This window comes from Cyprinodon tularosa, unplaced genomic scaffold (genome assembly GCF_016077235.1).
Source record: "Cyprinodon tularosa strain WSP-4 unplaced genomic scaffold, ASM1607723v1 ctg746, whole genome shotgun sequence".
NCBI classification, from domain to species: domain Eukaryota; kingdom Metazoa; phylum Chordata; class Actinopteri; order Cyprinodontiformes; family Cyprinodontidae; genus Cyprinodon; species Cyprinodon tularosa.
The window spans coordinates 199,496-212,975 of record NW_024039503.1 but is presented as its reverse complement, the minus strand read 5'-3'; the positions used below and the strand labels follow the sequence as shown (position 1 = coordinate 212,975).

The 13,480-nt window shown below is 40.7% G+C and overlaps 1 protein-coding gene across 1 annotated transcript in view; it reads right to left on the bottom strand.

Annotated features, from left to right (window-relative positions):
• The window catches only part of slkb (STE20-like kinase b), a 49,222-nt gene extending 36,912 nt beyond the window's left edge, over window positions 1–12,310 (bottom strand). Inside the window, exons 1-4 of the mRNA XM_038269970.1 lie at window positions 11,619–12,310; window positions 5,621–5,785; window positions 546–594; window positions 117–266 (exon numbers count right to left, since the gene is read on the bottom strand). Coding sequence (XP_038125898.1) covers window positions 117–266; window positions 546–594; window positions 5,621–5,785; window positions 11,619–11,768 — 514 coding nt within the window. The 5' untranslated portion in view covers window positions 11,769–12,310. The remainder of the gene's footprint in view (window positions 1–116; window positions 267–545; window positions 595–5,620; window positions 5,786–11,618) is intronic.
• Window positions 12,311–13,480: the final 1,170 nt, after the last annotated feature.

The following is a 13,480-nucleotide window of genomic DNA, read 5'->3' as shown; positions in this document are numbered from 1 at the left end:
GTGTTCCCAACTTGGAGATAAAATAATCTGATGACTGTTTGAGGAAAGCTGCACCGCAGCACCCATAGCTGTCCCTCTAAAACCTGCATATAAGTAATGGTTAAATGTGGACATACCCAGCTTTACATCCCCATCCAGAGTGAGGAGGATGTTCCCGGCCTTCAGGTCTCTGTGGATGATTTTATTTTCATGGAGGTAGACGAGCGCCTGCAGAGTCTGTTTACACACCACCCTGATCTGAGGCTCAGTCAGCGGTCTCTCCAGTTCTGAATGGAAGAGGAAAGGTTTACATAAACCTGCTTTACATTTCCTTCAGCAGGGAACACTAATGCAGCCTAATTATAGGTGGTAATATGGCTTAAACCACAATCAGTGCCTTGGAGAATGAGGGGGGGGGGGGGGGGGGGATAGCATGTGGGTGGTCTGCTGATGTCTTCAGATGGTAGTAAATTACCTTTTCATTTACTTTCTTTGCTGGTTAGAAATACAGTTTGAGTAGTTTTCCTCTTGGTGAAATAGATACAAAGTGGGAAGTGCTGACTCACCGAGCATGACGGCGTCCACAGCCCCTCCAGCACAGAACTCAATGAGGATCTGCCAATGAGAGGAAAAAAAGAACAGGACTGGATTCATTTTCCAAACTTGCAGCACATGTTTTATTTCCAATAGAAGCATATGAAGAGCACATGAGACCTGACCTTTTCCCCACTTTAACAGCACCAGCAGAGCTTTATTCCACCAGCGGTGGCACTAAGCCATGGAGGTGAGCGTATAAATGTTTTCAGAAACAATGTTTTCCTGACGGTACCAGAGACAGACGATCCTCTGCATTCAGCATTCAGGATGGTGACAGTTTGTTATATTTGTCTACATTTTTGCTGTTTATCACAATAACGCAAGTACGGACTCATGTCCTCGCCAAGTATGTTCTTGAGAAGAACCCAGAAAAGTGTGGACTTTGTGAGAATGCAGCATAAATATGGGTCAGTTGGAACAGAAGCGTAATCGTGACGGCACCACATGCTCAGATTCAGTGATTGCGACAAAAATTATTATTTTTATTTTTTTTACTGATTAACTAAATTCCTGAAATCTCTGCGAATGTATTAGTTTTAGGTATAAACAATGATCCATTGATTATTCCTCGCTGAGCGGACTTCTTCTAACTTAGTGCTGCTTTAATTAGTCTGTTTTTATATCCTACCCTCAATATAACCCAACAGTAAACCAAAGAAAACTGGGATGTTCTTCTTCTGGGGAGCCATAAGTAGTGCAGAAATGCACTGGAGAAAGAGAAGATTCTATGTGATTATAACGTAGCTAAACCACGGGGCCTTAAAGGTTTCCTAGTTTCAGACACAAACATTCAGCTCTTCCAAGAACACTTCTGTGCCAGGTCTAAACGAAAGCAGACTAATCACCGGTTAAAACAATGTGAGAAAGAAGCCCCCGCCCAGCATCTGTGAATGAAAAAAATCTTCAAGGCATTTAGAAGCTTCAGCTTGGCGGCTGACGTAAGAGGATTGAGGCCACATTGAGGAGAGGGTTTCTTACAACAGCTCCACTGTGCCAGACCTCAGGCCTTATTCTGTAAATAGGATTACGGTATCTATGAACGGAGCACCGCGTGTAGCATCTGGACTCTCTTTATAATCCTCTACAGCAGGGTTACAACACAGTCTTCTGGCCAGATTGAGATTGGGAAATATTTGTGGGTGTTATTATCTGATTAAAAGAGAAGCAAAGTTGCACTTCTGCAAAATTAGAAACCATTGAGAAACAATCTTGGCTTCACAAATTTGCCTAAGTATTTGATCCGGTCAGACGGCTATTAAAATAGAAAGTGACCAACTCTGAAAAGCAACAAAAAAAGAAAAGTTTTAGTTGAATTCCTTAGTGCTGTTGAGCTTTTCAGGACTGCTCCACTTCCAACAACAAAGCCCCTCAGGGCCATATAATGCCCCAGGTCTTGGAGCGCTCTTGGCCGTTCGACGTGCACACGGGTCTAGTGTTTCTCAGTAGGCGTGCTGTTGTTTTAGAGGCTCTGCTATCGCACAATGGCCCCCACAGAGCTTTTTCAACAGTGCACAGAGGAACCGCAGGCCAGGGCCGCGGCTTCCTCTCCCACTTGTTTATTTGACACAAACCTCATTCAGAATGGCGCACCGCTGACTTTCTAATCATTCATGTGGTACAAAGAGGGCAGATGTGGTTTAAGGTTATGCCACCAGGACGTTATGGCAGAAAACAACAACAGGAATGACAGACATTTAGAGGAAATGCAGATCAGTAGCAGTTGTCACCTCCTGTTTTTTTTTACAGAATAAAGTCTTTCATCAGGAGAAGGAAATGTCCTGGAATGTGTCTCCTCTTTGCATGAACAGGTGCCACAGGCGGAGGATATAAAATCTACCTCCATCAGACTGAGCTCATTGTTCAGAGGACAATGAGGAGGAAAGGGGCAGAGTGCTCAGCACAGCACAGTGAAATTAAAATCTGATCACCATAGTTTGTAACGTCCAGAACAGCTTTTCAGACATTTGCTAACTTACAGAAGGTGCAGTGTGATGTTTCTGTGTCACACTAAGCATCTCCTGCTCCAGTACCTGCCCTCTAACTCAACAAGCTCCAATTATTTGCATGATTAGACAAATCAGGTTGTAAATGACTGGGCTGGACGGAGCTGGGTAACTCCCCATAGCTTAGCTAACCTCTCAGGCTTTACTTTTATCCAAGGGAACAAACTGTACAACATCAAACTGAGACTGAAAAGCAAAAAGATAAATGCTTTTACTGAACATCTGCAAGTAAAAAAAAAACAAAGGTCTCATTTGCAGAGGGGACAGATTACAAACTGGTATGATGATTAACAGCTCTTAAAGCTGCTTGTTCTTGCAGCTCATGTGAACTTTAACCACATTTTTTCCCATAATGCAGCAAGAACGTTATTTTGCAACAACTTTACATCAGACCCCGGATGATGCAAGCTAACGACATAGTTCTGGACCAATTTAGAAAACAGACAGTGGATATTCACACACTAACACCTAATGTCAGCACCTGCAACCTGAAGTTTGTCTTATTTGGGACGGATCTCTCAGTTTGACCTTCCACAGTAACAAACCATTCATTCTAGCATCTTTAGGACAAAATGAAGTGCTATCCAGTTTCTAAAATAACCTGTCGTTTCAGTGGGAGACTTCGCTAAGTTAGCGGAGATCAAACAATCTGCATGCTAAGGTGGTGGTGGGTTGGTTTATCCTGACAACATCCAAGTTCCTGTTTGGATTTCTGTAGGTTCACTCTGCCAGTTCATTAGTAGGGTTGGGCGCCGGATCATTTAAAATATGGAAACCTTCATGGTTCTTCTTATAGTCGTAGGGAAACGGCTGTTCCAACCGTTGCATTTCAGAATTCTCCTGAGTGGTGCACGACTTTACATGAGTAAATAAAGCGAATGTGATTGGTCGATTTTAAAGGGGGGCGAAATTGTTGTGGTGGAAGGTTCGCAAGCAAGTTGGGTTGTGGCCAGTTTGTCGGAAGCATCATGCTAACCAGTTAGTAACTTAGTGCTAGTAGGTTCCCAATGGGAAATTCCATTGGGACCAAGTAGCACTAAATTGGTGACTTAGAAACGACACAACATAACTTCTTAGTTCTACGCCTGCCGAAGATAGACGTCCATTCCCGTGAACACTGGGACGGAACTCAATGCTATAGTAAATGATTCTTATTTCTTATTTAAAACGTTATATTAGCTGCGACATATGAATCAAGATGCTATGATCGAAAAACTTTGACTGACAGATGACCATTGATATATGATTGGCCAAATTTAGGTGTAGAGGCTGACGTATAACTAACTGGCCAGCAGAAGATGACGAGAAAAAAAAAAAAATCGAAATTCGAAAACCGATAGGAAGCATCATGGAAATTGTTCCAATCCAAACTATGCTGAGCCTTCCTCGTCCCCCTAGCTGTTCCAATCAGGCGATATGTGCAACAGCATCAGAGCTGGCAAGTTATTGAGATTTTTCAGCATTAATAGCTATTTGACTGTTTGACCAGAACCTTCTTTCTACCAATCTCAGAATTAATTTATCGTATCATCCCTGCAGAATTACCAAAAATAACTTCACATTAAAAACACAACGCTACCTTTGAAAATGACTTTCCCCCCTGTTGCTGCTGTTTATGATGTCTGATAACCGTGGTGTCGCAATAACTATGTGTGGGTGTGTGTGCAGGGGTGGGGCGTGGCCCTTGTAACATGTAACGCCGGTCCCTTTGATATCTCCCTACCTGTAGCTTTTCCTAAAAACATTTTTTCCATAGCCTTTTAATAAATGAAGAGAAATCTATTGAATATAGTTCTAACACTACTACTGTTAGGGTGACCAGATCCAGGGACAGTCCCGTTACAGACCACCTGTCCCACATTTTAACATCTGACAATGATAAAAAACATGTTTCATATATTCTCTTAGTAAGGTAGTGACCTGAGCTTGGTGCTCATAACAGTTAATTATTAAAATGGCTGTTTGGAACAGCTGATCACACAGCAAAGCACTGCAAAAAATGTAAATAAGACATTTTTCCTTAAATAAGTGCCCTTTTTCTTGAATTTAGGTGGTAAATGTGTCTTATTTCAAGTACATATTATCTAATTATCTTATTTTAAGAGCAAAACTATTAATTCTATTGGCAAATCATCTTAATAACATACTCAAATAAAGGGGAAATACACTTAATTTAAGAAATGTTTACGTATTTCTAGATCGTTTTTGCAGGGAGGATACACGAGCAGCAGCAGAGGGGGCCTGACCCTGCCTGTCCTGTGATATTATGAGTTAATCAGGAGTGGACTTTTGTCAGAAAGCAGCCTAGATCAGCTATAACCGATAAGTGAAGGTGGTAGGGGGACGACAGACGGAGGAAGCCCGGTGAACAGGTACCTGCACTAAACTGGTCTTATCTCACATCATTTCATCTACATGTTGGAGATACAAACTGAACTCCTTAATAAATATGATAAAACATCTGTAAGATAATTTTGGTCATTCTCCTGTGGTCACATTAGTTTTATAGACTTGTAAATTAGGATAAGCATGTTAACATAACCTTCCGCCACAACAATCCCGCCCTCTTGATAATCGACCAATCACATTCACTGTATTCACTCGTGTAAAGTAGGGGACAACTAGGGAGAATTCGGAAATGCAACTTGGGAACAGCCGCTTCCCTACGACTTAAATAAATTCAACTTTTTGGAAGTAGTTCAACCGCCTCGCACCCGTAGAAAGCTGGAAAGGCACCAGCACCCCTCGCGACCCCAGCTGGCATTAAGAATGACAGAAAATGGATGGAAGGAAGTAGTTCATGTCCGCTTGCATTGATTCCTATGAACTCATTGGCTGCCTTAAAGAGCTTTTGAACATTTTGCCCAAATATGAGAACCTCAGCAGACCAATAGAGTCGCTATGAGCCAGAGTATGGAGATAAAAGCAGCACATAGCTGGTAAGCCACACTTTAGCCTCTCCTCCTCTAGCCAGTGTGCCCCCTCCCCACATATCAAATGCTTCCAAAGCCACTGCTGATAACGACTTCCCTCACACTCACCCATAGTTTGCTCTCATAATAAAAAGCGTCCAGCAGTTTGACGATGTTCTGATGATCGCAGGAGGCCAGGATGTCGATCTCCACCATGTAGTCTTCCAGCTCCTCCTCCGTCTTTGTATCGATCACTTTGGCAGCAGCCAGGACCCCCGTCTGCTTGTTCTGAGCCTGGAGGTTAAAAATGAAAAAAATCTCAATGAAATCCTGCACTGAATTTAATAAAAACATTTAATCTTTTCTTTATCAAACCTGAGTGAGGCGCCCTGCCTTTTGTTCAATGTTTTTTTTTTTTTTACTTTGTAATAACAGTTTATCAAGGTACAAAACAAAATATAAACACAGACTAAGCCCCATCTGCACTGATAGGACTGTAATAGGAGGGTTAAACCTTTGCCGTGCTTTAATTAGGTAGAGATGTTAATAACGTGTTATGAAGGGAGTAAAAATTGACATTTCTTCTGACTGTTTGGGCTCCTCTGCAGACAGGATGCACTCGATGAAGTCGCTGCTGCGATATAGGAAGCAGCCCCTTCCTGGACTTCCACAATGAGCTATTAATGCCATTTAAGACCTAATAAACTCCCATTGCTGACTGAGTTCACAGTGCGAGTCTCCCTGTGAGGTAGACCCAGTCGTGCTTTATAATATCATCTACTATCAATATAAACTGTAAAGCTTTCCACTTCAGGGCCTTCTATTAAGTGGAGGGCTGAAGTTGTCGGACAAGAAACAGAATTGAGGGATGTGATTTTATTATAATTTTTTTCTGGATTATTCAGTTTATCTAAGTAGTACCCTTTAGCCATGCTGCATGGCTAAAGGGGCGCTATTTAAGTTTAATTTAAGAAACTGTATAAAACTGAATACAAGTAAAATTCCTTGCTTGTTATTATGAAATAGATTTCTTAAAAAAGAAAAGAATGAATTAGATCCGAATGATTGAACTCAGATCCACCAAATGATGGGCTTCTGTTCATGAAACTCTACCAAGCTAACGGTTGCTAGCTGAGTAAGCAGACAGACGGGCATCAGAAGAAAGACTAGACAGTAGCTGTCTCCAAATGTCAGCCCTAATCACTATATAGGGCACCATATAGCAGTTATGCCATTTTAGATGAGTGTCTAAACGTCGAGTTGATGAAAAAGTAGTGGAATTGAATATCCCAAAATGCACCTTTAAAAGTTGTGATCATCGGTGGTCACTAGAAGAGCAGATATATCCCGGTGTCACTACTGATCCGACCCAGAAGCACGATCTGACCTGCGCATGCACGAACAGATATACACCCAGGTTTCCCTAAATACGTAATATGGTACTGAAATTATTTATTCATTACGCTAATACACATCTTTAAAAAATGTTTTATGAGTTTTCTGAGACAATTTTGAAGCTTTTCTTCATTAAACTGCTTCTCTGACATCATCATGGGACATGCTCAAGGCAGTCTGGCAAAATCTGATTAAACCATGTTTATCTGCCTTTTAGTTGTTTCTTTCTTTAGATTATGCACTATATACCATAATGTTAACATGAGAGGGAAACATAAAACTCAGAAAGAGTAGATTTAAGTTTGAATCCAAAGCCGAAAAAGTTAGCTCACAGAAATAGAATAGGATCCCATTTCTGGTGCAGATTTGGCAAAGAGTGATAAAACAGAAAGGATTTTGAGGCATTTATTTTCTCAGGAAATACATTACTAACCTTTAACACAATATATTTTGGTATGCTTACTATTTTTGGGGAAGGGAAAAATGTCATTTAGGTCTTTTTTACCAAATAAAATCGAGGGTGACCAGGATGTTTATCTGGATGCGCAAATGAGCTGATGGTATGGATCGTGCTTCCAGGGCGGATTGAGTAGTGACACCCAGAATACTTTGCAAGACCAATCCTCACAAGGCATTATGGGATATGGGCATTATGGGACTTGTTGTCACAACAAAGATGGCGCATGCACAATGCGAGGATGCATGCGTTAATAAACAGTTTCAGAGGAGTGATCATAGCGCTCTGCATCGGTGCATCAGCTCTGCAGACAGGGTGCATGTTCATATGTTTTGAAGGCGTGGTTTCAAGGGGTGGTCTGAAGGGAGAGGCATGGTTGGGTATATTCAAAAAATAGCTTGCTGGAACCGTTTTTTCCAACATCTCCTACAGCACCTTTAATGTATTCAATTTTGAGCACTTTGGCAATGAGGTGATGACTGACAAGTGGAGGGCATAACTTCTATTAACATAATACAAGACATGCTAGCAGTTAACACAGGATAGAAAAGTTAAAACACTTCTCAGAGCCACGTTTAAAACGTTCTGTTGAGATCAACCACAACCAGACCCACCTGCTTAAAAGCAGTTAGCAGCACATACACTCACCGGCCATTTTATTAGGCACACCTGTCCAATTGCTCGTTAACACTTAATTTCTAAGCAGCCAATCACATGGCGGCAACTCAGTGCATTTAGGCATGTAGACATGGTCAAGACAATCTCCTGCAGTTCAAACCGAGCATCAGTATGGGGAAGAAAGGTGATTTGAGTGACTTTGAACGTGGCATGATTGTTGGTGCCAGAAGGGCTGGTCTGAGTATTCCAGAAACTGCTGATCTACTGGGATTTTCACGCACAACCATCTCTAGGGTTTACAGAGAATGGTCCGAAAAAGAAAAAACATCCAGTGAGCGGCAGTTCTGTGGGCGGAAATGCCTTGTTGATGCCAGAGGTCAGAGGAGAATAGCCAGACTGGTTGGAGCTGATAGAAGGGCAACAGTGACTCAAATAACCACCCGTTACAACCAAGGTGGGCAGAAGAGCATCTCTGAACGCACAGTACGTCAAACTTTGAGGCAGATGGGCTACAGCAGCAGAAGACCACACCGGGTGCCACTCCTTTCAGCAAAGAACAGGAAACTGAGGCTACAATTTGCACAAGCTCATCCAAATTGGACAATAGAAGATTGGAAAAACGTTGCCCGGTCTGATGAGTCTCGATTTCTGCTGCGACATTCGGATGGTAGGGTCAGAATTTGGCGTCTACAACATGAAAGCATGGATCCATCCGGCCTTGTATCAACGGTTCAGGCTGGTGGTGGTGGTGTCATGGTGTGGGGAATATTTTCTGGGCACTCTTTGGGCCCCTTGGTACCAATTGAGCATCGTTGCAACGCCACAGCCTACCTGAGTATTGTTGCTGACCATGTCCATCCCTTTATGACCACAATGTACCCAACTTCTGATGGCTACTTTCAGCAGGATAATGCGCCATGTCATAAAGCTGGAATCATCTCAGACTGGTTTCTTGAACATGACAATGAGTTCACTGTACTCAAATGGCCTCCACAGTCACCAGAGCTCAATCCAATAGAGCATCTTTGGGATGTGGTGGAACGGGAGATTCGCATCATGGATGTGCAGCCGACAAATCTGCGGCAACTGTGTGATGCCATCATGTCAATATGGACCAAACTCCCTGAGGAATGCTTCCAGCACCTTGTTGAATCTATGCCACGAAGAATTGAGGCAGTTCTGAAGGCAAAAGGGGTCCAACCCGTTACTAGCTCTCTCTCTGCACAGAGAGCAGCATCATAATTTACATCCACTTCATTGAAGCAAAGTCTGACAGTACGTCAGAGCGACATACCCTGTCTATTAGTGCGAGTTCACATCTTTACATTGGAAATTATAACTGTTACACTTGTTCCATCATCGTTGTAATAATGCAATAACCGAAAAGGTTTAGTTATATCTTATACATCAATTTAATAATGTGTGAAAGTTTTTTGGTTTATTCAGTTAGTATACCGTAAATTCTCTAATATTGGCCTGTATTCCATTAGCGGCCGGGACTCTAACATTGGCCGGTCTCGCTGTAAGAGGAGGTAAATAATGACCGGTCTCTAATACAGGCCGGGGCTCTAAACGTTTTTTCTGGGCATACCTCAACATTATACTTGTGGTAGTAACATACAAGTACCACAGCCATGCGCTGCTGGACGACAGGCCCTGACTGCTGCCCGTCTGCGCGAGGAAGAGAACAGACACGCAGCAGAACATGAGGAGGAGCGCGAGTGATGAGGAGATTAAAGGGAGAGATGAAGAGGAGGAGGAAACTGAGGAGGAGGATTAAACAGAATTGGAGGATTTTTTTTTCTTTTTTACTTCAAACCAAGCGAGACATTGTAACTGTACTTTTTCAATAAATGAACCTAGTGTTTTATAGGTTCAAATAGACACAAAATCTCATTTTTATTCATTCCACTGGTAGTCTGTTTTGCTCAAATAGCAATAGAGGCCTGTCTCTAATTCTGGCCCCCTTCCAATAAAGGCCTGGACCGCGATGCATTTGAGTGAAATAAAGGCCCGGGCCTATATTAGAGGATTTACGGTATAATACAGTTGGCACAATCAATTCTTAAATCGTATTGATGCAGTATTACTTTTAAATTTGTAAAGAGAAAACTTTTCTTTCCAAATGGCAGCTTATCGGTTAATCATTAATGAATGGATAAGTTCAATCAACTTTAGATAATTTCATTAATCAATACTTTGAATCCCTAGTAGGAAACATTTTTTATTTCAACCATATTTGTAGATTAAATCAATTTTCTGTTCCTTTCGAAACAAGACAGCACAGAAATCTGAATACATTACATCTAGAGAAAGTAATCCAGAAAACAATCCGAAGCCCTTTATTTCATGACTGTAAAAGAGGTATTTATTTTATTACAGTGGTGAGATAAAAAGAGTCATAAATCACAGACGTGGAAACAGAACGTTGTTGTGGTGGCATTACGCCAAAAGGCAGCAAAACCAGCAAAAGGTTCATTCACCGGGAAACAAAATGTCAGCATAAGGAACATGGGTGAGAAGAAGCTAAAGAAGTTAATTTGACAGAAGGATTTATAGCCATGTCAAAAAGTTAGTTTTCTTAATAAAATAAAATTCTTTTTTAGCTTTCATTTTCTTCTCATGTCTGACCTGTAAAATGAATAAATGTCCCATTCTGTTTGTTTTAACCAAAACCATTTCATAACTGACCCATTCACTGCGATTGGCATTAATCTAAAATCAGGGTTTGCTCATTCCAATAACCGCTGATGGTGGCAGCTGCAAATAAAGGTGCATAAATGGCAGAGCTAACTGGTGGGTAGAAGTCCCCCCAACTCAAACAGCTGGAGAGATCTAAGTGTTCTAGATGCTCAAAGGAGCACTTTCCCAGATCCTTCCAGCTACCGTTAGACTTTATCACCTCAGTTGCAGTCAAATAAACTTAAAACGTGTGAACAAGCATGCTACTGGTTCCACAGGTTATTGATCTGATCTAGAATCATTTACTCTCTCTCTCAGGTGCTAATGTCTATTTGCACATCTTTTTCTCATCGTCTCTGGGAGCTTTTTGGTTTTTCCAAAGAGCTGCTTGTTGTGTTTATTTTTTGCACTATTCTATGAATAGGTTTTTACTTTTACTTAACTTAAAAGCTGCATTTTGAAAGAAATGCACAGTTTTATATAGTGATTGCTGCAAATCATTTTCCACTTTCTGATAAGTCATTTCTTTTTGATTTGTCCCCACATTTTTACCAATATTTATTTTTTTGTGACAATAAAAGTATTTCTATTCTATTCAATTCCACCATAAGGCTGTCTACTTGCTTATAATTTCTGTATATATATACAATATACAAATATATTTATAAATATATGTATATATAAACCTGGCTATAAATCATCAGTAAAGATGTAATTAGACTATTCCTTTCTAGTCTACACTGTTTTTTGTTTATCTAGGGTTATATATAAATCTGTGACTTAAACTTAAACAATTAGTTTCACCTTAAAAGTGAAAAAGAAGAAGAAAAGGAAAATAAAAAGGGATCTTCTAAACAAAAACAAGTGATTGAGTTTACAGACAATTCTGTTTATTCATTTTATATTCACGTTCCTGTTGTGAAACCAAAGCCATCTGTTTAAATAAATGATTTTCAGAAGTGAGCAAAAACCAACCTTAAAGACTTTCCCGAAGGCTCCATCTCCCAGTTCTCCCACTATCTCCCAGATCTCCTCCGGATTCTCATCTCTGCGCACATGTTCATACTGCTTCTTCTTCTTTTCTGCTCCCAGCTTAAATATCTTACGGAAATTAAAAAACGACATGATGTCTTCTGGTTGAAAGTTGATAAAGCAGTGAGAATTGAGCAGGTTGTAGTTTTAAAGCCCCTCCATTAGGCAGATAAAGTCCGCTTCCATGAGCTCAGATCAACCCTTAGCTTAGCCTTTGACTCCAGTCTGCCCACTGCCCACTCCACGCATCTGATAAACACATCCAATAATAATCCTATCAAACTCTACCGTCTCACAACATTCAAAGACTGAATAAATTCGTGTTCTCTCCTCTCTCTGCCAAGAACTTGCTGTTTCTGGAAGCTCGTCGTTGTTCCAACTGGCTCGATACCAGTCCAGTCTGTCTGCTGGCTCTTTCTTCAACAAAAACACACACAAAAGAAAATAAAAACGGGCTCTATCCGAATCCTAACGCTGTTTCCGACGGAGCACGGCGTTACCAGCTAAAAGGAAGCCAGAGGCCGTAGTTTATCCGCGGTTTGGTGATCATTAAAACCGTTAAAACGCTCCTCTTTTCCCGGAGCGGGACTGGCTGCCTCCTCGTAGCGGATTTACTGACCCTCTCCGCGTCCACGGCACAGACACAGGGGCGCGTGCACGCGGGAGCCGTGACAGTTGAGAGGAAACAACCTGGATGTCTGCTGCCCTCAGCTGACAGGGGAGACCAACAAATGTACTACAGCTGTCTGAATTATCAATTTCGGACACTAAATACAAATGTATCGTTATCGTTTTATAACGGTCTATTTGAGGAGCTTCTTTGTGTCGGTAAAACCTTGGGTGAAACTACGACTGCCATACTTTATCTAGATACTACGGTAGAATTTTTGGGCCACTGAAAAAATAAAAACAGTCAACTAATTTTTACATTTTATTTCAGTATAATATAAGAACAAGTCAGAATTCTGAAAAAGTCATAATGCAGAGATTAAAGTCAGAATTCTGACTTTTCCCCCATATTAAACAGAAATAATATTTAAAAATCAGTTCAATTTCTTTTTATTTTGTCATTGGCCCTAATCCTCTTCATTACTATACATATGCGCTTAAAGAAACATAATTTATATATTGTTAAATATTGCAAATCTAACTTATTGCAATACATTACCACAAATACCTAAATAAACTACCGGTAGTTATTGTTGGGGGGGGGGGGGACCTTTTGTGATTGAGTCAAGATATAAAGCGAGCGTCCAGTGTGTTACGTCAGCGCTACCACCATATTGTGACTGGCGTTTGGTTGACAGAAGCTGAAAAAGCCTAAAAAAAAAAGTACGGTGGCCTGGAGGTACAAAGGGCTTACTTGTTAACTGAAGTTAATTAAATACAGAAATTGTGTACTATGTAATATTTATCATAAATTATTTTTTGGTTTATGTTATAAACCAAAAAATGTATGATTATAAATCGGTCAAGAAATGTTTCACTGTTTTTAATGCGGCACTATAACAGCAATGACTTGTGCAATATAGAATCAGAATCAGAATCAAGTTTATTGCCAAGTAGGTTTGCACTTACAAGGAATTTGACTTGGTATTGTTGGTGCAGACAAAAAACAAAATAAGATAGAATAGTAAAACAAAACTAAAAAAAGTGCGCACCAACACACCGTGGCTGCCGTCTGCGGCGCCATCTTATATAGGTAAATACCCTGTGTAATAACTATAGATATATAAATACCCATCTATATAGATACCCATTTAATAGTCTGTGCAATAACCCTACATAATAATCCTGTTTAAATA